The sequence below is a fragment of the Lagopus leucura genome, unplaced genomic scaffold (genome assembly GCF_019238085.1).
Source record: "Lagopus leucura isolate 7727_CA_CO unplaced genomic scaffold, USGS_WTPT01 Super-Scaffold_100027, whole genome shotgun sequence".
NCBI lineage: Eukaryota > Metazoa > Chordata > Aves > Galliformes > Phasianidae > Lagopus > Lagopus leucura.
In genome coordinates, this window is record NW_024962278.1 from 417,635 (window position 1) to 444,500 (window position 26,866).

A 26,866-nucleotide genomic window follows, 5' to 3' on the forward strand; every position below is an offset into this window, starting at 1 on the left:
TGTTTTAACAAGTGATATTTTAATTTGTTTGGAAATGGAAGAAGTTTTAGAAAAGAGCAAGAAGTTATTTAGTAAGCTTCGAAATCACAGGAGTTAAAACATGCAACTTCAGGACAGCTAGAGTTTCAGTGTGCTATCATGAACAAAGGATTCAAGAGCTCAGTAAACACAATGGTTAACATGCCAAACATCTGTACAAGTTACTGTTGCCTAGCTTTGTTTATTGGTAAATCACTTTAGTAACCTGAATTCACAAATAAGCAGTAAATAACAAAAACTACGGATAAACACAGGTTACACATGCAAATTCCTGTTCACATATCACATGTGCAGGTACATTAAGAGCACAGTTCTAAAAGATTCTTGACAAAACTAGATCAACAGAAACAGTTTTAAAATGCAGGTATGAAAAATTACATGTGAAGGATATAAAGATACTGCTTTTTTTGATTTTTTTCTTTTTTCTTTTTTTACATTTCAGGACTCAAATGCTGCTTTTGAATATAGCAGAGGTGTACGACAGCTGCAAGGTTCAAGTGAGAGCAGGAAGAGCTTGAGGAAATAATACTGGTCAGAAGAGAATGGGCATTTACTTGTCACTAAAAATACAAGGTATAGCTGAGTAGGAAAGTCTATCAAGAGCTTAGGAAAAAAAATCACAAAGTTGTAAAGCTGACTAATCACTGATTTTCCTATTTGCTATGTAACAACAATGACATTAAAAGAAACTGCAATTCAACATTTAAAAATGCAACTTACATTTAAAGACTTTTCAAAAGTGAAATGCAATGACAGCCTTACACTCCAAATTAAGTATCTGCTAGGCTCAGACTGAAATACGGAATGTTCTAGATGAAATAAAAATGCAGTGTTACTTTTCATTTTTTATTGAGAATGGATAGACGAATTTTCGAAGCTTGAAAGCAGTAAATTTCACTTCAAGGAAATTTTCTTGCCGTAGATGAGCTTTCCACAAGGATGCAAGATTTTTTCTTTAACAGCTCAGTGTCAAAACGAAAACTTGTTGCCATTCCCACATTAAGAACAAATTTTCTTCATTAACTTAACTGCTTATGCTTTTTGCTACAACACTGAACACATGAACAGACCTATAACATCTACTGTATCTCACTAAAACAAAAAAAAAGAATACAGTATTTCCATCTACTACTTGTACTGCTTTTAAAAAAAGATTAACATTAAGAACAAAGCCACTGTTTTCCTTACATCCATCCTTCTTTTTACGCTTCTTTCTTTTGCCTGTAGTCTTCTGCCATTTTATCCAGAATTTTCTGTTAAAAGAAATCGACCACGTTTTGGATGTACTCAGTTTTCTCACAGTCACAACATTCAGCCCATAAAGATTAACCCCGTTTTCACCCTGTAAAAACCTATGAACGTTGCCTTCAAAGGTAAGAACAAACATCACTGGCACTTCTTCACAAGAAGAAATGGAGCAGAGCTCCTCTCAAGCACTGGGTTATCATCACATCCCTGAGCACACAGCTCACCAACAGCAGGCACTGAACGGCAGCCGTGCAAGCACTCACTTGGCCTCCTGACAGGCCAGCAAGCGAAGGGAGCGCCCTGCCCACTGCCATGGATCTATGGCTGCAGCTGTGCCACTTACCTGCTGGACATTTGTTCTCGCCCCTCTCCAGAGAAGGGTTATGTCAGAAATTTGAGCAATTTGGCATCGCTTTGACTCCCAGCCAGCAACATGCTTTGCCATTGTAAATAAAAAGCTGCTTTTCCCTCCTCCCTCCCCAAAATTACAAGGCACTCAAGAGCAGCTCACTTTCTATTTGTGCCATGGAAAAAGGAAATCAGGATTCATTTAAGCATCAAAGCTAATAAGTTGCTAACAGGTCTCCGCATCATTTGCCCCACTTCCCCATTTACATCAAGCCTTCAATGTCCCCAGATCAGGTACCTCAAATGGGAGAAAAAAGGAAAAAAAAAAAAAAAAAGAAAAAAAAGCTATGGGTGATGGATGAGGTGGGTCTTTCTTACTACTGGTTTCTGCATGGTAATTGGTTTTCTCATCTACTCCTCGATAAAGTTACTTGCTTTGAGCCATTTGTTTGTGCACCTGCCTCCTAAGTGCATAGCCCTGCATTTGTTCCTGGTTGCCTCGCATTGCACAGGAGAAAGCAGACGTTTCCAGGTCTGAGATAACACCATCTCCCTTTCTACAGAACCCACGGGCTTTGATTTCAGCTCAATAATCAACCGATATGAAATCCAATGATGTGAACACTGCATTATTAGAGCCTTGTTTAGAACTCCCCTTTCTGGGAAGCGGTCTTTAGAAGCAGCTCACAATACAAAATACAGCAGCAGCATTACCATTCATGCCATGCAATCATGTGATACCTCATCCAATTAGGAACTGTCAAACATGCTCACAAAATCAGAAGTTGCAAATATGGATTTTCAACAAAAATATTTAAATTTAGGTTAAGGTCTGCTGACCAGACTCAAAGGCCAGCTGGAGAAGATCTGAGCCACCAGTATTTACTTGGTGCCACTAACTCTAAGCCTGGCCTCTGCTCCAATCAGAATGCTCTCTTCAATCCAAGTTTGCAAAAAAATGCTGGAGCCCATCTTGCACAGTGTGTATCCTGGGTACTTTTTTCCAAAGATGATGTTTTGGAGAAGTCTAGCTTGAGTTAGAAGTTATAGAATAAGCCAATTTCAACTGCCTGGAAGCTTTTTTTTTTTCCTTCCTCTTCAGTCCAGCCTCATTCAGATCTATTCCCCAAGGAAAGAATAACGCCACTTAAAATGAACAAGTTTTTGCCTTACCTTCAACTTTTGATAATGAGGAAGGCTGCTGCAATGGGTCTTTTTTGCAACATCTTCATTTGTGTAGAACAGGGAACACAATTTGCAATAAAACCCTGTTTTGGGTACCACATAATTCACACCTAGAGAAGTAAACACCACAAAATAAACTAAGAGAACTACTCTACATCATTTCTTTAATGTCATATGTCATTTCAAGCTAAATCTTAAAACCATAACCCACTTTACATTAAAAGCTGCTTTGTCCTTAGAAGTCTTTGGTTTAGTTTAGACAAGCCAGGGGCCTACAGTAATAGCTAAATATGTGCAGACTTTTTTTTTTTTAAATCAACCTTTCAGTTTAAGGGTTTTATTGATTCCTTCAAAAGAACTAACAGCGTTCTGAGACCAATCTGTGCCTTTTGAGCAGTCAGTATGAATCTAGGCTAATATCACTACTGTGATTTGTGCTATTAATTGAATTAGTGTTGCTAAAACATAGCTCTTCCAATTTAATTTCTGCCTAAGGAAAGTGTTATGGAAAACTGAATGAAAATGAGGGGGGGAAAAAAAAAAGAATACTAGAGGTAGGGGAGGAGTGAAGAAGAGAAGAATGGAGAGCCCTAAAATGAAAGGCTCAGAGGCAACACACTGCCAGAAATAAAAGCCAAATGAAATGAGAAATGCTACTGCAGTGCACAGAGACAGACTGGAAAAGAAATGGAAACAGCCTTACCAACAGGAACATTTGGCTGGTAGGGCCCAATCCTAAATTCATCTGGAATAAGAGCTTTCTCTTGGACATTCTTTGTTTCCTGTTCTTCCTGGGTGTCTGTATTTTCGTGGGCATTTTTCTCAGGATCTTGCGCTGCTGTGGGGTCGGAAGCTTCAACAGCTTCAGCCTTCACATTTTCTTCAGTCTTGGTACCATTTTCTAACGTTTCACTTTCTTGTTCCGGCTCCTCAATCTTGTCTACTTTGATTTCTGCCAAACTATCATCATTTTTGCCAGCAGATTTTACTGCCAAACCCGACTTCCGAAGCTTCTGATGATCTGAATCTTCTTCATCACCAACCTCATCTAGAGTGACAAAGCCTTCCATGCTCCGTGGAAAGCCACCCACGTATCGCTGTTGAGAAAACGTTTTCCTTAAGTCACCTTATTCTTAACGGCTTCCCTCAAACCACCTGAACAAGTTCCCTTGTTCAAAACGTTACTCAGACATGCAGAAGTGTAACAGGCTCTTTTAAAAGGAGAATTGCACTGCTTCCAGAATCAAGCATTCAATTTGGAATGAACATCTTAGCATCGTGTCCACTGTTTTATCACATCAATATCTGACCTCCATCTTGATAATTTCTTTTTTTTTTTTTAATCTGTTCTTTTGAAAATCCCTCTAATGTGAAGTTTTTTTCAATTAAATGAATGTCATTTTGGAATGAAGTTTTTACTTGAAACAATCCCACAAGATCCTCAAATTCAAGCCTACGTGAAAGGCAGAATCTTACCAGAAATAGGTACAATAGTATGAAAGTTCATAAAAAGAAAAACTAAGAGCCCTCTTTCAACCAGTGGAAAGCCTGGAGCTTCTCCACTGAAAACAAACAAAAAGCGTGTGGAGGTCTCTTAAAAACCAGCTTCACCATCAGACAGCGAAACTGACAGGGAGACAGCAGTACTGCACATAATTAACAGCAAAACAGTAACAGTGAGAGAGGCAGCATTAGCTTTGTATCTGTGCTCTAGGAATTTCAAGGACAGTCGTTTGGGTTTTGAGGTGCTTTATCCTGACACAGAGCCACACGACAAGAAATGGCAACGTTAACAAGACTGCGCAGCTGCCTTCCTGACAGGATTCCCCAGGCTGATAACAAGCACACTGAAGTTAGAAGCAGGGAATATGCTCTTTTTCTACCCCTTCCTACCAAAAAGAAAAAAAAAACATTCCAGTCAATAATGTTACTGAAGTTTTGCAAGCATTCTGCATCCCACTCCATGTAACCAAGTGTGATTGAAAAAAAAAGAAGAAAAAAAGCAGCTGGTAGGAGAAACAACTATGAGAGCACGTGGTCATCTGGTGAAATAAATTAAGTTCACAGCAAGAAGCACATGGCTTCCAAGACCTCAGAACTAGAGTTTGTTTTTTTTTTCCCCTTTCTCAATTGGAAATGGCCTTGGCTAACCCAAAGACTTGCCTGCCTTTGCAGCTCAGCATAGTTAGCAGACACTCATACAATTTTGTTCAGGTCTAAAACAGCCTCAAATCTCTTATGATCCCCCCAACCAAATGTCATTGTTCTGTTCAGTGCTCAAAAGAGCAACTACAGACAGGCTTCTTAGGGATAAACAGCTTAAACAGCTTCCCTGGCTGCTCAGCATTAGCGAAGAAAGGAGCAAAGATAGCTAAGAAAAACCCCAGGAAATAATACGGGTGGAAATGCACAAGTTAGTGGCTTCTGTCAAAACAGAAACACTGATCTGTAACTGATTTCATTTGCAAGTTGCATCCAATGGGATCTTCTTTCTTCGTAGAAGCTTTAACACCCGTTTCTCTTCAAACAGGTGTGACATGCACACATTTTAAAGACCCACAGAAAAAGATTTGAGATAGAATACTGTGGTGCACTATTCAACTTAAAGAGTTTTCTAGACTCAAGTAGCCTGCAATAGGATTACCTTTTTAAGCTTTTTCTTTGCTGCTGGATTGGCCACAGCATTTCCCTCGGTTTTTACGGTCACATCATCAGCTGGTTCCTTTTTCTCTTCTGTAGTCACATCAGTTAAATTGGCAACATCTGCATCATCTCCTGCTGAGCTGCCACTTTCCAGCAGCGCTGCTGCTTCCTCCTCATCCACCAGGAGCTCATCTTCAGATTCAAGGAGTAAACTAGGCTCGTCTTGGTCTGCCTGCTCACTGCTTTTAGCGCCCGACGGCTCAGCAGCATCATCTTGCTTCTCCTCTTTTGCTTTATCTTCTACAGTGCCACTTTCAGGTTTCTGAGTAGCATCAGTTTTAGACTTCTTATCACTTGGAGAGTCTTTGCTGTCTGGAGAATATGTTCTCTTTCTGTAAAGAAAGAATGCTTGCTTATGAATCTGAATAGCATCCAGAAGTGACTAAAAAAATAGCAGGCTTAGCTCTTCTGGACAAGCTTCAGAACTGCGTTTGTTTAGATCAGAAGATGGAAGCTTGAGGGAAACAGAATTCAAGCATGCAAGAGGCTGCTGCAAGGAGGAACTGTCCTTTTGAGACAGGACAACTGCTCGTGGGTTTAAACTGCAGGAAGGCAAGGATAATTAAGGACTGCAGCACATTTCCTGAGCAGCCTGGGGAGGCTGTGAAGTCTCTTTCATTAGAGGAAAAGGATAGGCACCATAATAAAAACAGTTAATCTTTTTGCACAAACAACATGATGATCTCAGAGCTTGCTTCTTCTGTCTAATTTCTATGCTTTGGGTAGGGTACTTTCATAATTCCTTTTAAACAACATCATGTTTTAATAACAGGCAGTTACCTAGTTTTATCCTTTTTCAGAAGTTCAACTCCCTTGTTTGGAATCTGAAATTAAAAGAAGAGAAGTCTTAAGTCACAGCAAAGTATTATTTATAGAAATGTTGAAACACTGTTCTATCTGGTCTGAGTTAATGTAGTCAAGCACTACCAATTACATTAATCCATAGGTACTCTTCTACAGTGCCCAGACAGCAACCAATCGATGAATGCTGAATTGTTCATCGAGAAACCCCACCTGTCTTCACCAAAACTCCCTAACTCAGCACAAAGACAGGGCAGTCTGCTAGAGAATGTTACGTACAGCATCTTTTGTCTGTGAGCTGATTCAGCACGTTGCAGGCAGCACCACAGGGCAGCCAGTCCAACCTTCTCACTACAGTTAGGAGCAGGCAGCAGGAAGCTGCAGACTCGCATCGCCATGCTTATTTAGGAGTTACTGAGCAGGAAATCCCACTTATCCTCCATGTTCATAAGGCACACGTTGATGCACTGGCTCAGTGTTTGAATTTGTCACAAGTCATTTTTGGTGCACAATCATATGCAATAGCAAGACTTCTAGACCCTTCATCCTGTCCTCCATCTCAGAGCACCACACTCCTGCTGTGTGTCATTTAAGCAGCCAGAAAAAGAAAATTCTATCCTGAATTTTCAAAGCTGTGCTGAACTCTCAAGAAACGAGGTGCCTTCTACCTCACTTCACACCTCCACTTACTATCAGAAAACAGTTTGCAACTAAAAATACAACTCACCCTTAACACCAGTTTCTTGTATTTTTCAGATAGATCCACTTTCACACATCTACCTTGGAACCAGAGAGCTTTGTTGGCACAGTGTTCAACCATCGCTAAAGCATCTTCCCTGGTCTCCATTTCAATGAAAGCCTGAAAGGATTAAAGCACACGTCACCAATTACAAAATACACAACGCTTCCACAGGCAAAGCTATTTAACTTACAACACAGCATTTCAAAATGCTGAAACCAACCTAGGAGACTTGGCTCTACCCAGGTCCTCCAAACCAGCCACACATTTTAGTACATGCTGAAGTGTCCTACGTAAGCTTGCTTTTGAATTCAGTAGTATCTGTCCTCTACAAAGTTTACAAATTAAGTATCAGGTATTTAAGTCATTTGGAAAAAAAGTCACCTTAAAGTGAAATACAAATAGCTAAAAAAGCACTTCTCTCATTTACTTGGAGCTGAAGGTTTTGGGAGTTTTGAGGTACTGAAGAAGTTGTACTTTTTTAAGAGAAGTCTGAAACACAAAAGCAACAGACAGTGGCCGAGAAAAAAGCAGTCTTGCTTTGTGAGGTGTTCCTCCATGAAACAAGCCTATGACACGCTGGGTTTGCTGAACAAGCTTTTAAAAGCACATCATCTCAGCCAGAGGAGAGCTGCTTCCACACCAAACAGAGCAAGGTCCTTTTGTTTTTCCTGCGCAGTACGGTTAGGGAGGACATCTTAGGGGTCATACAATAGATTCTACTTATTTCTGACTCCAGAACATTGTGGGATTCCAGAATTCATCTCTGACAAAAATACTCTCATTTCCTCTGTAACTGAAGGTAACAGAAACAACCAGGGAAGTTTAAAAGTTTTTTCAACTCTGCTAAATATCTAAAATTCTTGTGTACAAGTGGCAGTCATACATACACATGCATTCAAAGTGTTTTACTATGCATGTGCAATACACCATCTTCTTTTTGAGAGAAACACAGAAGTGTTTACTTAAAGAACGAATACCTAAGGGAAAGAAATGTGTCACAGCAGAAGACAGGTATTAATGTTTCACAGGTAGTTTCTTCAGTCTTACAAAAAGTTCAAAATGCCTTGAGATATACACAACAAAAAGCCTCAATGCAAAATTATACCTCATAGCTAATGTCTGTTTTTACTGTGTCTCTTTCTCCCTTTTTTTTAAAGCAGCTCACATTACAGCGACTCACACAGTGAGCTAAGCAGCAAACCACCTACACAATTTCCATGTCTGTGCTACAGAAGCAGCCTGCATTTCTTCCCAGTTGTGTCTCAGCTGCCATCCCCCCATGCTAAGCTCCTGCAGTCAGTTACCTGACTCTTCATCCTCATGAGTATGTAGTTCTTAATCTTTCCATACGGTTCAGCCAGTTTGAGCACTGCGTTATCAGAGTAGCCTGAATGAGGTAAATTGCTGAGGTGAATCACACGACCGAGTTCTGGTTTTGGTGGCTCCGTTTTTTGGTCAGGTTTACTTTCAGGTTTCTAAAATTAAAAAGTGAATGAATTGTTTAAAGTGGATACTGCAAGAAATACACTTAACACTGTGCCACTTTAAAGCAAGTAGTAAATTATACCCCTTGATTAATTTGATATAGCTGTCAAGTACATAAAGTAACAGTTTAAAAGCAGTGGCCAGGTAACAATCACTGCCTCAGACTGAAATAGTGTTTAAATAAGCAGAAACATTTTACCTTTATCCTTTTGTATTTCTGTGACAGGTGGACTCTGACTGGTTTACCAAACACCAGTGCAGGTGTTGTTGAATAGTACTCCACTGCAGCCTGAGCATCTTCAGTGGTTGACATTTCAATAAATGCCTGAAAACATCAAAGCAGACTGAGCACCATACTTTCAAGGAATTGCTGTTTTTGTTTAAGGTCTCAACTCTCCCTTCCTTTCTCATAAGAATGTCTGCTTCAAAACCAAAGACTGCCTTTTGGCTATGGCATTAACTGGCCTATAGGACTTGGCATGAATTTCACACACTTCACGTGCATGAACACAGCATTTTAGATTTGGATTCAGAACATTCAGTTGCTTCCTGCACTATGTATAAACTATGACTGAGTTTTCCGAAGAATATTAAAACACAAATTGAATTTGCAAACTGTATTTTCAAGAAAGGTAGAAATAACCAGCTAGAATGATTCTTGACAATATTTAAGTTGAAATGCAGTACTACAGTATCTGTAAAAAGAAACACTCCTGTCACTCTCAGCTTGGTGACGTGTTACCTGGCTTAGAAGCCAAGCACATCCTTTTACCAGAATTTTTGAACTCAGCCAGTAAGCACACCACAGAAACCCAGCAGTTCCAACAGCACTAATGAAGGGCTAATCTTACCTCGTTGATTTTGTTGAGAATCAGGTGATTTGTGATTATCCCAAACGGTTCAACAAGCTGAAGCAATTGATATCTCAAGTTCTTCCCTCTCTGGAAATCCATGATGTGAACAACTCTGCTGGTTTCCTATTGAGGATGAAGTGCAGACACACAACACACAACACATGTACCAGCTAACCTTAAAGTAACATTTTTCAAGGATCTGTTCCTTTTTTATTCGTTATTGTTTTACAAAGTCTTAATTAGTAGTCAAAACTAGACAGGCAGAAAACACACAGCACCTCCAGGGATTGTCCGAGGAAGATGCTGCTGTGACAGCTGTGCAGAAAGGAGATTGTCTCTTAGCTCCTTCATAAGAGAACATGCAGAGTGTATACACTCCTGAAACAAACATTTTGTAGGATACTTGGCAAAATGAAACAACCTCTTTCCAAAGCTTCAGTATTTCCACACCAATAAATCCTAGTATCGTACTATTTTAAAGACACTCCACTCGTTACATAAAAAAATACAAAACCCAATACATTTTATTAAAGAGAAAGCATACAATACTTACATCCTTCAAAGACTTTACATTTATTTAATACTAACCACTCTGCCCTTCTGCATGTGTCTGGGTCCTTGCATGTTTCCATTTCCAGCTCCTTCAAGAAATTAAAAAAGAGCAAGCTTAGTTCAACTCACAAGGCTGCTATTAGCAGCTTCTTTACAAGTTCTGGACAGAACTTAGAACACTAAAACAGTATTACATCAAGTTTTAAAAAGCCACTTAAGTAGTATTACTAATTGATGAATTAGTACTGCCAAGCCTAAAATGGCTGTTAATCTTGTATATTTCAAAAATCAAGTCTGAGATGCATTGGAAAGTTTACAATAATACTGTAATGACATTTAAATATTCATCGTTCAAAGGCTCCTCTAAAATGCCTGAGAGATTTTTTATCAGCCAGGATTAGGTAAATTAATTAGTTTTGCTTTTTACTCACTCGAGTTATTTATAAAGTAAGTAATAATGACTTTAGGTGAGAACCTGATTCTTATCTTGCCCTTCTGGGAAGACGAGGCCCCCAAATCTATTTCTCAAATCCATTTCAAATTAGTTTAGGGAGAACAGACTGAAGACATTGAATTCCTCCCAGTTTCACAAGAATCCACCAACATGCAGGGAGCAAAACCGAATCTGACGTAACAGATTGCTGCACAGGAAAACATGCGTGACCCCAAAGCATGCGTTGGTCAATCAACCCAACAGCTGAAAAAAGAAACCCGTGACAAGGTGTCCAGTAGTTAGGAGAGGGAAGAAAGGTGGAAGTGTGGAAACAAAGTATTTACGGTGAGGAAAATACGCGAAAGCATTTCAGTTCCACCCCTCAGAGAGCACTGCTGTGTTGTTCTGAAGCACTGAGCAGAACTCAAGTCTGGTAGAAGTAGAGGGTTTTGTGTCTTTTTCAAAAAAAGCAACTAAAGCCCCAAGCACAACACGTGCAAAAGCTGGTGCTTACTGCTGTGACTATGCACTGCCTGCTACCAAAGTATCTGCATGTAATAAAAAGCTTCAGGAACACAAGTGATTGAAGCCCAGTAATTCCTGAGAGGTGATTTTCAGAAAAGGCCTCCAGTCTGATGCCTGCCAGCATTACCTCTTGGCCCAACAGGAGGCCCTCCCAGGTGGAATGGAGGTGGTGGGGGTCCCAGAATTCCTGGTGCAGGATTTGTGGACTGCTGCAACATAAAGGGATCACCCCTAGGAAAAGGGAAAAAGAATGAGAACAAAAACTGTGAAGCCTTTGTTCCTCCAGCCATCCAATTCCCTACAAGTATCCAAGCACAAGTCAACCTGAGCTGCTTCTTCTGGCTTCAAGTGGGGAGTTTGAAGAAGGTCGGTTGTTTCATATTAAATGTTAAAAAAAGGCTCCAAATGAGAGTAATAATTTTCAAAATTAGTTTAAAGCATTTAAATTAAATAGCAGCCCAAACTACACAGCTTTGGTTAGAACTGTACTGCTTAAACCAGCAGAAGAATGGCACGTCCACTGTCCCCATTCATTACTTACATTCCATGTCCCGAATCACTGTCAGGGTTCCATTCTGGATATCTTAAGAATAAAAGCAAAAAAAAAAAAAAAAAGAATAAAGGTAAGAAAAATCCAATCTCCTCTCACTGCGTGGTAATTTTTGTATCTATTTTCATATAGGCTGCAATACTTTACATATTACATAAGCTGCAGTACCTAATTACAAAAGGGAGTGCTCGTCTTTATGAGAAAATTCCTACCTTCAAAGTAACACGGCTGCTGATTTACATTATAATTTGCATAGAATAAGCTCATTTTACAATAAATAAATAAATAAAATCTTGGCACAAGCCTGATTAGTAGAAAATAAAGCTGCAGCAGATTCACAAATAATAGGATGCAAACAAATGGCCTCAAGGTGCATCAGGGAGGCCCAGACTGGGCAGGACGCTCCTTGAGGGAGGGAGGGCTGGGGTTGGTAGGGGCTGGGGTTGGTAGGGGCTGGGGTTGGTAGGGGCTGCCCAGGGACATGCAGACCCATCCTTGGGGGCATCTGGGGCAGCAGCAGGACTCGAAGAACCAGCACTCCTTCTGCGTCTCAAAAAGGCACTTTTAAAGTAGCCTATCTTTATTCCCTGCAGCACACAGCAAGCTGACAGTTGGTTACTTATACTGCTCTCATGCCACAGGAATGTTTACTGTACTTCAAACTCATACATTTCAAGCAGCAGCTGACAGCGCCGGCCGTGAGTCGCTCCATTGATATGGTGATTCCACTCCTGCAGCAAAGTAAATAACTCAAAGTTACCGGCCACACACCACAAGCTACTTCCAACACAGTAACACTGCTGTAGCAAACCATCTTCTCTTCTAAACTCAGCATCTCAGGTGAACGCACAGATATCAAAATACTTTTTTAGAGTTCTGAAGACACACTGAAACTGGACCTACTTCTCAACCCCAGTCTGGGTGCAAAGGTGTCTGATGAAAGATGCCGCTGGGCTTCACCCTGCCTCCAACACGCGCAGCTTGCAGGCTACCTGCTATAGCTCACGCGTATTGCTGACGTTCCAACCTGCACAATTGCTGAGATTTTTAATTTTTTAATTTTAATTTGGTGTTTTTTATTTTTTAGAATTTTAGAATTTCCTCTACTCTCTGCTTCGTTCCTCGGATTATCAAAGATGAATGTGGACTACAGACTCAAGTTTCCAAAGCCAAGAAAGAGCCAAGAAACTGCAAGGAATTCAGAAAGGAAAGACTAAAAGAAACAAAAGTGCATAGCTAGGACAAACTACAACTACACATGTGAAATATAAAAATTTATGAGGGGAACAGTCGAGAAAAACGGGATCTAATCAAGATGGTAGAAAGGAGGAATAATAGAACTACATCAAATTACCTCAGTATCACAGTGAACTTCTTAGTGGAAATATCCATCACGTACAGAGCAAGAGTTGGGAGAGGTCAGCAGCACAAAGGGTAACACACCATGCAATTGCTGAAGCTACTAGAGCAGAGCCAGCATCTTGGCCAAGTGCAGTAGCTGTACCCTCCAGGCTACCTGAGCTCTTCTCCTCTCACTGGTATTTCTGTACTAGCTGGGGCTTTCCAGCATCTCTGCTCCTGGCCTTAACACAGAAAGGAACGAGGCCTTCTACTTCCCTGCATCTTATACTTGTTACGACAGGAGATCACCTCCCTGGTTTTTTATGTCAAAGCAGGGGCACAGGGACTCCTCTGGGAGGTACTCAGCCTGACCATCAGATCCCAGTATCCTCACACACACCAGCCCCAGCGTGCGCCCTACTGCAGTGACAGAACTTAAGTGTCACCGCTGCAGCTGGCTGTGTCACACCCTGGGGTTACTTCCACTCTGCTGCTGTGCAGTAAGCCAGCGACCAGCAGCAGGCGGATGGGACAGGACGGCTCCACGTCCACAGGGGAGAGTAATTACATCTTTTGGGGGGCAGTTTAACAACAGATGGGCTTTCATCGGCTGTATTTTGGGATGCAAACACATACACTGCATTGGACGACTGTTTTATACATCTTCTATTTTAGCTAGAGGCTTTCCCAAGCCCTGCCCTTCCCTGCTTTGCTCAGTTCCACACTACAGCCATCCTCCCTGCAGCGGGGCTTCCGTCTGCGCGCCCTGAGCGCCCACCTTGTGCTCCCCACCAGGAGAACAAACTGCACCCCACATCTCCCTAAGTGCCAGCATTAGGCCACGCTGTGCTGTTACACTCCATGATACACAGAAGAGAACATGGAGCAGGATGAATTTATTTTTAAAAACAAGGTGGAAAATGAGCACTTCTTGTTAACCACACAAGATGTAGGCTCTGCAACTATAAATTACCAAATACACTTGCAATTAGGATGCAAACAGAAGCCCCAAAGCCCTACAAGCAAACCCCCTATCTGTGAAACACTCGGTACTTTAAAGCAAATATTCTTCAGTTTTAAAGCCAGTAACAAGTTCTAGTGCTCTGATACACAAAGCAGCCCTTCTAACACTAGCACCCCCTAAATTCAGCTGCACTCAGCCTCAATGTGAAGCCCCAATGGCTGACTCTGCAAGTACAGAGTACTGCAAGCACTGCACCTTCGGAGCTGCCTTAACACGTACTTGGAGATTATTATAAACTGAAACTGAAGTGATCTGCAAACCAGGGCCAAAGTTTGGGGATCTGATTCTCATACTTCAAACACTTTTTTAAATTGGCAAAGAAAAAAAAATAAGCAGAGGAGAGATCTGATGTATAAACTGGGCTTTTTTTTTCCCCTGGGGAAACTTTGCAGAACAACAACGGCTCATCCATGTTATTCAGTTCATATTAAGCAGTTCTTCATCTACACTTCGCTTTGCTCCCTCCCTGTACCTGCACTGAGGCACCACTTGTCTGAGGTTGCAGGGCCCTGGATATTTACAGACACTAATTAATTCTGGGCATTTGTGTTCAGCTAAGGAAATTCTCGATCGAGTTTATTAAAATGGAGATTATTTTGGCTTCAATTGATGCAAGAGGACACGCTGCTCTCTAGAAAAGCAGGCCAAACTTAAGCGCCTAATTTTAGATACTGCCTTATTGGGGACACAGCCGTGTTCTCCCTCTGAGATATATCACAGTTCCAAGTGTTTAACCTCCAAACTCCTCTGCTCATCCTGCACCAGGCTCTTTGCGTGCAGGGAAAGCAGTCGCTAAGCTTCAACACCCCATTCCTTGACGGAGGGATCAAGATGGACTGAAAAGCTGGGCTAAACTTTGTTCCTCATTAGCCAAACAAGCTGGACCACAGTCTGTATGCAGCAAATTAACGAAGCAGGTGGTAACACCACTAAAAGAGCAAAAAGAGGACTGGCCTGCCAGGCTCCAAGGGTAGCTGCCTGTCTCCTTGGGCTGAAACAGATACACTGCGCTGTCATATACTTTTTCTTGTTTTATATTCCATAGTATTTTTATTTGGGGTTGGGAAAGTGAGGTTTTGATATTATTATAATGAGTTTATATTGTCCTAGCTAAGAAAAGCATTCCCTTTCTGCTTTCCATACATTCTGGTTCAAATCAAATTACTACAAATGGTTAAGTTCTACTTGATTTAATTTTGTGGGAGATACAGAATAGGAAACTCTGTAACTGTTAGATATGCAAAGTGGAGGAAAAAAGGAGAGAAAGAGAACAATTCTTGTCATAACGTCATTTCCGAAACAGAAACAAAACCCGAACTCGGGTCATAAGAAACAGAAGATCCAATCTCAAATATTTTGTGGTGTTCTCAGCAGCTTAAGGCAAACGTGTTACTAAAAAAGATGGGTTTGTGTGTCGTGGAAGGAGTCAGTCACGTAAGTTATGCTGTCAAAGGAATTTGGTGTCTCTTGTGCTTGGAAAGATACTTCAGGTTGGATAGCCTTTAATTAAACAGACCTTCATACCAAAGCAAACGAAGAATAAAGGCTAAAAAGAACCCTACTTACAGGAGTACTGGCTGCCATCTCCAAGGGCCTCAGAAGTTTACGTTCTCAATCTAACCAAATGAAGTCTTTTATACAAAACTGAGTGTGGCAGTTCAGTTGTTCAGTTAAACCTTGTACAAAAATGAATGTCTTGAAAGCACGGAGACGAGAAACCCAGACTGCTGTGATTAACTTATATAAAGTCATTAAAGCAAAACAAGTTTGTAAAGCGTCAGATCAACTGGAGCAGCACAGCACGTGCTCTAACGTGTGTCCATCAGCTCCTGGTGGGGACAATTCACGTCTCAACAAGATGGGGCGCACCGAAGCGGCACTTTGAGAGGTAACTGTAAAGAAACGGTTAGTAACAGCAATTCCACAGGGTACCAATTTCACAGCCACGGCATGTGCTGCCTTTCCAATTGAAGGCCAATGAGCCACCGCTCGTGACAAGAGGGGCACTGCGTTTGCCAATTAGCCAATTAAATCACCTAGCACCCTGCAAATCAGCAAGACGAGTCAAATTGGAAAAGCTGAAAGTGAGAAGGCTCTGAAAACACCGTCTGAATAACCGGGGCATTGTGAGCAAGGTGCTACCGCTGCACAGAGCTGAACGCTGGCGGACAACGGAGAGGAAGCCTCAGCGGGACTGAAGGCACCCGAAGACCCAACTCTACCTGCCAGCCAAGTAAAGAACGCTACTAGGAACACAGAGCAGACACTGCAGCAGCAGGCTGATTGCTCGGAGAGTCTACAGGGATAGATGCAACATGGGACAATAAAAAGTGAGTTTGAAGTGTCTAAGAAAGTTGTGAAAAAGGAGAAAAATGACGACAAATTTCAGCCATAGTATGAGATAGAGTGTTAAAGTGAAATTAAAAAGGCAAGAATGAGCTCATCTAAAACGTGATTCATTTTTACTTATTCATTTTTAAACTTTTGCAAACAGGTTCCAGGGCTCTACATTAACTCTTTCCCTTTGGACAGGGAAAAAGCAGAACTGTGCAAGAGTGCATCTTAACTACATATAAATCGGCAATCAAGACAGATGTGGAGGAGAGCTGAAACTAGCTTCCTGAAGGGCACAGTAGATACACTGCAAAAAACCCCAAACCAACAAAAAACCCACCAAAAAAGTGCTTAAATGCCAGATGTTTGTGGTTAAGAGAACATGTAGATGTAAAATATAAATAAGACATCCCAGTAGATGATAGCTGTTTGACTGGAAGTTAAGCAATCTGGGCAAACAAAATACATTAATGTAAAGCCCTGGTTTACAACGGTCGTTAACAATTACTTGTAAATAAACCAAGTGCCTTTCTCACTCTCAAACCAACTTTCAGATCATTTCAAAAGCAACCAGGCTATAGAAATAATTAAAGAAATAGGTAAAAACAGAACAGGTACTACAACGTAAAGGAAAATAGAAGTATCTGGTGCATAACTCACCTTATTAGAATGAACTGGCATATCACATATAGAGCACAGATGGGGATAACCCTTCGGTAAGAATCCATGGAAGTCTTCAATATTGCTATTTGGAGGAGCACCTCTCTTTTTCTCAAAGAGAGATCTCTCGGGACCGGGGCCACGACCCATTCTGTCATACTCACTGTCAAATTTATGATAGTTATGCGAAGTCTCACCATAGAAAGATTCATCCCTACACCTTTCTCCATCTCTCAATCTGTCATCTTCATAATCCATTCTGTCATAATAACCAGATTCTTGAGAACGACTTCCATGGTCATAGTCAACTACCGGGTTGAGACTAGGACCACGATCATCAAAGCTATCTCTTCTAAAATGCCTTTTTTCTTCCCAATCATCCCTAGGTACTCTGTACGGTGGTTCCCGTGTGGATGATCTGCCATCTCTACCATAACCTTCTTCAGCTCTCCTCCTTTTAAGTTGTAGAAGGATCTGAGGCAAGTTTTCAGGAGTGATCTTGTCCTCGGGATAGCGACTCAGTTCATCTAAGTCTCTAGCAGACAGACCAAAGCTGGCCAAAATGTTAGTGGCCTGGTCTGCATCTCCACGGTGCTGAGAAGACAAAGGGAGCGGACCTCTACTTCCAATGTTAAATATAGACTGCAAATTATGGGAAGAGGTACTACCAGAAGACAGTGCACTATGAGATCCTTGTTGGTTCAATGAAGAACTCATTCCAAGATTCATTAAGCTAGCAAGGCGTGCAGTACCCTGGTTCATCCTTCCAAGAGATGCTGGCATATTTAAAGACTGGGTAGCAGCAGCAAGAAGGCCTATTCCTGCAGAGAGCTCACGCCCATGACCTTGGGAATCCCTACTCAGAGATGACTGCTGGAATGACTTGGACATTGTAGAGCTATCGCTTGTCTACTTTACGGATCAAAATCTTTGTTTGTTTGGTTGGTTGGGTTTAAGATGGCTGAAAAGAAAGCTCGCACTACAAAGCTAGGCAAACTTCACTTCGAAAGCGGCAACGCCAAGAAAGAGGATCAATAATGACTGCAGATCTTCTTCAAGCTGAGAAACACCAGACAATTCTGTAGAAAAACAAGCAGTTTTAGTCATAAATCCCTTTAAACAGATGCAGTTTTAAACTTATGCATCATGTTGATCTAAAACATTAAAGATCTCAATCTTATAAGGCTTTCATCATATAATAAAACAGATACAAGATGTACCCAGAACCTACAAATATTGTTTCAGACAAAAATACAGCAGTATTTCCTGTACATACTACCACTCTTCTACAAAACAAACAAACAAAAAAATAAACAGACTACTTTCATACTGAAGACAAGTGAATTTCAGAAGTTTGGGATGTCTGAAAGCATCTAAAGCTTACTAGCATGTAAGCCCTGATCTCCGTTTTACGGCTCTGTTTCTAGCCTGCAGTGCTGCACTACACTCTGTGAGAAGACCATATAAAAACCTTCAGTGCCCAGAATCAGAGATGACTTTGGCATATAACACACACTTGAAAATGAAACCTATACCACCACAGAACAGGACGAAAGGAAGTTAAAAGCAATTGAAGTTTGGGTAACAAGTTTCTGCTGTAAGATCTGGTAAACAAGACCAACCACAGTATTCCAATCTTTATGCAGTTAAAAATCAAATTACCGATGTGAAGATAGATGTGAACAAGAAAAACAAGTTTCAATTTTGTCAGGAAGTAAATAAGACCTCTTGCTCAAATTGCAGTTATACAGATAGCAGCACACAGGAAGCGAATCTTTACTGTTACATCACAGCTGTGACATCAGCCTGTACCTTCAGACCTCAAGCTAAGCAAGGTCAGGCTTAGTTGTGGGCTGGGAGCCCAAGGGAAACCTGCAGAAAGACCTGGGAGTCAGCAGATGGCACTGGGCCCCACGCAGCCCTGTTGGGCTGGCAGCTGAGGCTCCTATTGCTGCTGCTTCGCTCCTGGCACTTCTGGGACCGTGACCACACGTGGCAGTTAAAGATCCTAAGCCAGCACTCAGGAGAGATGTTCATCCCCCGGTGTCCTCACACACATCCCAACCTGGTGCTTACATGCCCGATTTAACCCCATTTAACCTACATTTGTAACAGTATGCTTTACAGACTAGTGCCTGTATTCCGGGATTTCTCTTTAATGCACAGCAGGAATAAGCTGAGACACTTCTCTCCCACAGTCCTTCAGCCTTGGGATACGGACACAAAACATAAAGTGATTTGACACACATGAAGCCATTCCACGAGGGACACGCTGCTCTTGCACCCCCAATGCAGTCAAGTCCTTCCAAACCTCTGCAGCCATGTTTTGCTTTGGCGCTGCTCCTCATTTCCTTATGGCTTCAGGAAGAAACAGGCAGAAATCGCACAGCTCCAAACAAAACCAGCTCCTAAGAGCAGCCACGTTTAGGGAGGAATGGAAAGGGTAAAACAAAAGCAAGGATTTTTTTCCTTGAAGAGTCCAGCTGTGCAGAAGGCAATCTCTCTTGTACTGGAAACAAGAAAAAAGGTCACGGTTACGCATGTGCCTCCTGCCCAGCTGCCTGCTCCATTCAGAGCCCTGTTCCAGCACTGCATAAAGCTCTTCCACTTTGTTTTCATTACTCTGTAAAGCACCTCCCATTTCCTTCTCATATTACGTACAAAAGCGGCACTGTTACCAAACTGCACTTCCAGGGAGAAAAATAATGAATACTGCAATAGAAACAGCACCCAAAACCCAGCCAGAATTCCATCCCTGAAAATATCTGCTTTATACAATTTCCTGTAGATTTTGTTGTTTAAACTTTTGGGTTCACCTGTGGGTTTAAAACCCACATAATGTGGAGTTAGCTCCTAGCAAGTTTAATTGTGCAGTATTTGGTTGAGACTGAGATTGAGAAACACGGGATGAAAGGAACCTTTGAAGTATCTGAGGCAGAAGACACAAAAGCACTGCAGAGAGCTGCAGGGGGAAACAGAGAAACAGAACAGGGGAGGGCAGAGGCAAATGCTGAGCAGGCATCCAGGACAGGCTGAACATCCTGAGGACTAACAAACAGCATCTCAGGGCTGCTATAAGAACCAAGAGTCATTCAAACGAGAGAAGACAGTCATATCCATCTATATCCATCCATATTTTGTCTTACATACAGTTGGCACTCTTCTAACAGCCCCACAGTCCTTACCCCATTTCTATGGAAAACTTCCTTCTCTTTCTTTCGTGCATTCACAGAATGGTGTGAAACCAAACTTAACAGTCTCTTCATCAGGCCAGGTGTTGCAGAGCTTTGCAAAGCAGGCTGTCACAGTGAGGCAGCAGGAGCCCTGTGGCCAGGCACGGTGTGTCCTGCTGGTAAAGGACTCCACAAGTCAGGATTTTGCTCTATCAGGAAAGTTCTCTGCTTTCCAAAATAACCCTTTCTCTTCAAACAGATGCTCGCTAATCCTCTCATCACAATTTTCAATTGGCAGCTCATTGTCCACTGCTTTGCAGAGATTATCAGAGAACGAAACCTAACAGCCCAGCCTAGCACGGAACAGGGCTGCAGAGCCTGATTGGCAGGGCTTCGACCACACAGAGCTGCACAACCTCACCATCCTGCTGCAAAGCCCCGCAGAACGAAGAAGCAGGCAGGAGAAAAGTAAAAACAGGAAAATGAGGAGGACAATGAGACAAAGAAACAGAGGCAATCTTAGGGAAAAGCAGAAAGGAGAGCACGAGGACACTGCGTGCTGGTGGCACGCTCTGCCCTTAGCAGCTGGCGGCAGCGATCCGAGTGCTGGAGTTAGGGAAACTTCATCTGAGTGATTTACCCAGAGCTGAACATTTGCGACACAATTCGCTGCTCCGTCACATCACTCATCTCACTACAGCTGTTGTGCTCCACTCACAACCAGCCCCATTCCTTCCGTTCGGAAGCAGACAACAAACGAAGGAGGGGGGAGAAGGCTAAAAATCAGACTGAAGAACTTTAACTCCCACGTGGTCAGGTTTGTGCACCGACTGCTTAGGAAGGACCTCACAGCAGCATCCAGCAGAGAGAAGCTCTCAGCAGCTGAGGTCGGCTGGCTTTCCAGCAAGGGTGCCATCAACTGAGTCCCAGCAACAAGATGAGTGCGGCTGAACAAAGCCATCTAAAGATCCAGGTACGATTTAGCTCAGCTGGAAGTACTGCACTAATTGCTCTTCACGTGATTGCAGCTACAACAGGAACAGACAGGCTTTCAGATATACATTTTTAAGATCTGTGGTCAGAAATTTGGACATAGTGAGATTTGAAAATACACCATATGAAGCTGTCCTGAAATAAGTTTAAAGCCAAAGTGTTAACAGATTTCCAGACAAACGTGGACAATGATCAAACTGTATCTGAAAGTTGCACGAGAGCTTTCTGCAAAGGCAGACAACAAAAGCAAGGGATTTGAATCCTACAGATACACAGCTGCCAAACGAAGGCCCAGGTAAGGCCGTAAGGCTGGTTTCTCCAACTACGGAATGACTCTGTTTTTCATGGAGAACTGATTACCCCAATAGAACCGACTGAGCTCTGGTTCCACATCAATCAGTTTTGTTTCTCACAAAGTTTGGTCCCCAGGTTAAACGACCACCTCCTGTGGAAGTGTTTCAGCTTCCTATTCCTTTCACCACCCCGTTCCTTTACTATGCGTGTACACATTGATCCTGAATTCCTTAATTTCTTACAACACATCTTTTACCCATTTTTCTTCCACTATTGATAGAAAAGTCTCAAAAATGAGAAATGATGTTCACTTTCTATTCAGTTTCACTTTCACTTAAAAAAAACCCACAAAGTTTGATTAAATTCAATGTGCTTTGAGTAAATCCGCCTACAATGAAGTCATGGAGTAATTCAGACGCTGAAAAATACATCCTCAGTTTGCAGCAATATGACTTTTGAAGAGCATGCAGCTTTGAAATGAAAGTCTGAAATAAAGCTTCCCCTCTGAAATCCTCACTTTTCAGACCAAGAGGTGCAGATTTTTCCTCTCCTTGAGGTGTTACTCACAGTGCAGCCATTTGTTTTGCAACAACTTACTCTACCAGGGGAGAAGCCATAGGTTTCTCAGCAAACCATTCACAACACATCACAACACAAAGGTTTTCTACAGGAGCTCTGCAAGTTACAGATTCAGACCAACAGCTCCCCACCTTGCTCTGTGAAACAGCAGCAGTGAACACAAGGACCTGCACGGAAATTGGATGCAGATGTTTTCTGCTGCTGAACCACCAGAGCACTGATCCCAACCGACAGCAATCATTTCAGCTTGGACAATAAAAGGACGCCGTTCTTCCAAAGGTAAAGGAGGAAGATCAAAATGCCCAGCAGAACACAGAGATGATCACCCATCTCATGTAACAGCATCCACAGTACCACAGGCAAGGAAACAGCTTTTTATGCTGGAGTGATCTTCAAAGGTTACCACCTCAAAAGAGTTCAGCAGCACGAGCTGCAAGGCAGCATGCACAGCGCTGGGCAGCCTTACCGGCCTTGTGGAACAACTGAAACAGCCCCGATTCTTAGGGTTACGTTCAGCTTCATCTCAGTGAGTTGCTTCATCAGAGGAGCAGGTGAGATCTGCATTTACTAACAGAAGACTGCTTCAGAACAGAGAAATTACACATGAAAAGCCTTGTTTGTAAGAGGGAAATTAACTACTTCAGCAGTTAAGACATCCTAAAGAACTGACCCGGTTTCTACCACTTGAGTGCACAACAGAGCACTGTAACAATAAGATGCTGAGCTCCTATTTCTGCTCACTACATAATTTCATCACCTCAAGCATCTCTTTCTTTGTAAAGCTGCAGAGTGCACTTACTCCCTTACACAAACAACAGGAGCAAACAAACACCCCTGGAACACCACAGGACGAGTAAAGAAAGGAAAAAGCGTATTTTTAGAAACGGAAATACAAGTGGCCAAGAATACACAGAATAAAAGCCACCACGGGCACTGAGCGCTCCACAAACAGGCCGGTACCTCTCCAGCTCCCACGCGCTCCTGCCCAGTCCTGCGGCAATCTGTGGCTGTGGGCAGCAGCAGCACCGCACACACACACAGCCTGCAGCACTGCCCCACCAAGCGCTGTGCCAGCAGCGGAGCCCTGCAGAACAGAACCATCTGTGAGCCCAGGCTGTGCGCTCCGGTGCCAATGACTACATGCCCATGCTCCTGTCAAAGGAGGCAGCTCCTACTCGTTCTCAGCAGTTTTGGAGATAAATACTCTCACAGGCAAGGCCCATAGCGTCACCACTTGTTCAAAGCAGGCAGATCAAACCAGAGAACAAGAGCAGCATTCTAACAGAGGTCTAATTGTCGTCTTTTTTTTTTTTTTCTTTTTTTAATTTTTAACTTCTGTATTTTGTTCTGTTAAGCAATTAAAAAGCCTTCTGACAAATCAACAAGTGCAAGTCTGCCTGCAGGCATTTCAAGAACTGGCATAAAAGTGCATTCTTTCCCAAGCAGAACCCTGCTCCCAATGCCAGAGATGCATTCTAGCTGCAGGCGTGCCCAAAGGAAAACCCTCCTGTTTGAGTTCTGGCTGCACAACACAGCACAGAGCCCTGCAAGGCGTGTTAGCTGAGAAACACAGCGGGGGATTTGGTATTAAGACTTGCTGACTGAGAGCGCTGAGAAAAAATGCAAGCAGCAAAGAGGCTGCACCAATACGTTCATAAATTAAGAGGCTGAAATAAAACCGTTTCCCTGCAGCTCTGCTTACCACAGCTACCTTAGGGCTGCCTCAGCGTTCAGCTCAGTGTGTGTGGCACAGAAGGGCTGCGTGCAATACTTGCTCAATTCTCTCTGAATTCATGAGCATTTTTATGGGCACACAAGCACCGGGGACTGAAGTTTTCAGAACACAGTAACCTCAGAGAGCTTTTCAAAACAGGCTCCCAGCACTGCAACCAACATAAGAACCACAAGAGATCTTTCCTCTGAAAAAGAAGAGAACATATTTGCGCTCTGAGTTCATCTCCTTGCCCAGCACAGGACAAAGGGCAGGGACACTGAGCACACATCTGCACAGGGCTCAGTTAGAATCACAGAATCACCAGGGTTGGAAAAGACCTACAGGATCATGCAGTGCAACCATCCACCTGTCACCAACAGTTCTCAGTAAACCACGTCCCTCAACACAATGCCTAAATGTTCCTTGTACACCTCCAGGGTCAGTTCCAGTTGCCAGCATCCTCGCTCACATCCCGTTATTCCATATCATTCACTCATGAATCACTTCCCGCATCTCCAAATACAATTCCAAGACAAAAGTTCATTAGCTTCAGAATAACACACTAAAAACGTTAACATACGGTTTGCTACATTCTGAAGAGAAGGTGCTTGGATACATTACGACTTCTAACACATTGTGCTCCGAGGTTCACAGCGATCGAGCAGCCCTCTCAGCAACACAAAAGGCTGCCGCCGTGCTCGCAAGGCACAGAGCTGCGGGGAGCACACAGGACGTTCCGACAGGAGCAGCTCTCTGCCCAGTCGGGGGTGGGGAAGCAGAGCACCCACCCACCCACCCACAGCCCCGAAGAACCGGGAGATGGATGGAAGGAAGAGCCCTGGTGGGTGGCTGAGAACAGCACCGGATGATCTTCCCAAAGGGACCGAAAGGAAAACGGCCACAGACTTCAGATGGATTTTTCAGCTTCCGCTCCATAGCACAAAGGCTCCGTCGGAGCAGTGCGGCAGTCGAGGCTCACAGCCGCTTCCAACGTTTTATTTCAAACACGCTGCGCGCACACAGCGCGTGCTGAGCGCGGCTCGGAACCGCAGCGCCAATTACACGAAAGTGAAACTGAATAGAAAGAGCGCTTCCTCCGTCAGCCTCCTGCGGCCTCGCGCGTTAACTAGCTCCGGATGAACCGGCCTCTGGGGCACGGGACGCCCGGGCGCTCGCGCAGCAGGCCGGCAGCGCCGTGCCGGCGGGAGGCGGCGCTCCGAGGCTTTGTTCGGCCTGGCGCTGCCGCCGGGCGGGGGCGCTGCGGGCGATCCCGAGGGGCGGAGGACGCGCATGCGCGCAGCGCCTCACGGAGCGGCCTCGCGCCGGGCCCGCTCCCCTCCCCCGCCGCGGCTTCTAACGGTCCCTCCCGCTCTCTCCTTCCCCCCTCCCCTCCTCTCCCCTCCACTCCCTCAGAGCGGCGGCCGCGGCCCGGCACGCGGCGGCACCGCTCCTACCTGCGGGCCGCGGCGGTGTCTCCCGTTCGCCGTCGCGCCGGCGGCGGGGGAGGGACGGGAGGAGGGACGGAGAGAAGCGGCTGCGCGTCCCGCCGCGCCCGCGAGAGCGACGCCCGCCCGCCCCCCGCTCACGTGCCCGCTGCCCGCCGCTCCCCGCTCACGTGCCCGGCGGCCGCCCCGCCGCTCCGCTCCGCTCGCCGGCGCCGGCCGCCCCGCTCCGCCTGTGGGGATGTGGCCGGGCTGAGGGAGGCGCCGCCGGCCCGGGTCTCGCGAGAGGCGGAGGCCGCTCACCGAGCTCTCGCGAGAGCACCGCCGCTCCGCCGGTCCTCGCCTCATGGCCGCGCGCTGCCGCCTGGGCGGGGCTTGGCCGCGCGCCTCTCCGCCCCCCGGCCGCGGGGCTGCGGGTTCGCGCCCGCCCTCCGCCTCCCTCGGCCCCGCGCGCCGCCGTTACCTGCCCCGGGCCGCGGCCGCCCATAGTCCCGCCGCTCCTAGGCCGGGCGCCCGGCGGGACGGAGCCGTTACCTGCGCGGAGGCGTCTGTCAGCACGGGCTCCGGGCCCCGCTGGGCGCGTTAGAATGTTCTGGCAAAGGAAAAAAAAAAAAAAAAAAAAAAAGCACCACGAACCGGCGGCGCGGCCTCCCTCGGCACGGCCCACAGCGCCACCTCGCGCCACAGCGGGGACGCGCGCCGCTCGCTCCTGCCCTCCGCCGGCATTAGCGCCGAAACGACGGGAACATTTATCATTTAAAGTCCTTCGGCAGTCGGAGCGTTTCCAGCCTCGTTTCGTGGCCGTGTAATCCACGTCTCCGTCGGCCGGGAAGCTGCGCTGTGGGAGCCCACAGCTCCCGGAGAAAGGCGGTTTCCTGGGAGCACCCCGGGCCTGACTGCTCCTGACCCCATTTCCGCCCCACGGGTTTTAATCTCCATCCCCTGTGCTGAGCAGAGCTCTGCAGGGCACCCCAAGCACTGCTGCCAGCAGCGGGTGAGCTTTGGGGTCACACCGATGAGCCATCTCTGCCCCTCCTACTGCTTCTTGTGTCAGAGCGCAGCTGGCCCTCAAAGCCTCAGCGCAGCCCAGAGGTGAAGCTATCAGACTTTTTTCAAGGAAAGAAGCCAGCTGGCACGTGTTTATTGTCCACATCGCCCATGCTTTCCTGTGGCTGAGAGCAAATATTCCTATTTCCTGCCAAGTTCCAGAAATTCAGCAGGAGAGATCTCCGACCCAGAACATCTCTTTCTCAGCAGGTTAAAAGCCTTGGCCATGAGAACACGAGCCCCTGTCCCTCCTGAGGGCAGCAGCCAGCCTGTGTGCTCCACAGCTCAGCACTCAGCACTGTGTGCCCAAGGAAACAGCACCAGGCGTTTGGGAAAGGGGCAGGCTCACATCACTGCCTCTCATTTTATTTGTACACAGATGCACATCAGCTACGGTGGCATCTGTATGTTAATTGTAACGTAATGTGACTCAAAACCATGGAATAACTTGGAAAACTTTGCCCTGAAAAGCTGCTCATCCTGCAGCATCACAGTGCACAGAAGACGGGGCTCTGCTCACCACACTGATTGAGATGGGTCAGGCACTACGGTGGGAGCGATACCCCCCCTCCTCAGTTACCCACTTTTGAATTAAGCAGCATCTTCCTCCGGACCTGCAACAGTGCAGGAGGACAGGAGGCAAGCCATGGCACAGATCTCCCTGCAGAAGCAATGGAGGGAAGCGTGCACACACAGCAGGGACGGGGTGCTGCGTTACTTCCCTGTCCCTCTCGACTGCATTCAACACCACAGATCCTTCCATATCCAACAGCCGTACCACACAACAGAAACAACAGTGA

General features: G+C 44.6%; 1 protein-coding gene across 4 annotated transcripts; it reads right to left on the reverse strand.

The window, feature by feature from the left end:
* On the reverse strand, positions 1 to 25,521 carry MATR3 (matrin 3). 4 transcript variants are annotated; one of them, XM_042880582.1, is made up of 15 exons: positions 25,032 to 25,056; positions 16,825 to 17,903; positions 12,135 to 12,196; positions 11,457 to 11,498; positions 11,043 to 11,146; positions 9,994 to 10,046; positions 9,403 to 9,528; positions 8,751 to 8,876; positions 8,371 to 8,541; positions 7,052 to 7,183; positions 6,304 to 6,347; positions 5,465 to 5,855; positions 3,524 to 3,917; positions 2,809 to 2,930; positions 1 to 1,292 (listed from the first exon to the last, which is right to left on the reverse strand). In XM_042880582.1, exons 2-15 carry the CDS (start codon positions 17,713 to 17,715, stop codon positions 1,242 to 1,244), a joined length of 2,709 nt encoding a protein of 902 aa, XP_042736516.1. In that variant the 5' UTR covers positions 17,716 to 17,903; positions 25,032 to 25,056; the 3' UTR covers positions 1 to 1,241. The 4 variants fall into 4 exon arrangements, with proteins under 4 accessions (XP_042736516.1, XP_042736518.1, XP_042736517.1 ...); XM_042880584.1 differs by lacking the exons at positions 16,825 to 17,903; positions 25,032 to 25,056 and adding an exon at positions 25,483 to 25,521; XM_042880583.1 differs by lacking the exons at positions 16,825 to 17,903; positions 25,032 to 25,056 and adding an exon at positions 25,323 to 25,384.
* Positions 25,522 to 26,866: the final 1,345 nt, after the last annotated feature.

Coding starts and splice junctions, on each gene's coding strand:
- MATR3 (XM_042880582.1), bottom strand. CDS start 17,715: ATGTCCAAGTCATTCCAGCAGTCATCTCTGAGTAGGGATTCCCAAGGT. Junction 12,197..16,824: donor TGCCAGTTCATTCTAATAAG/GTGAGTTATGCA, acceptor ACTTTGCTGCAG/GAGTGGAATCACCATATCAA. Junction 9,529..9,993: donor ACATGCAGAAGGGCAGAGTG/GTTAGTATTAAA, acceptor CATCCTCAATAG/GAAACCAGCAGAGTTGTTCA.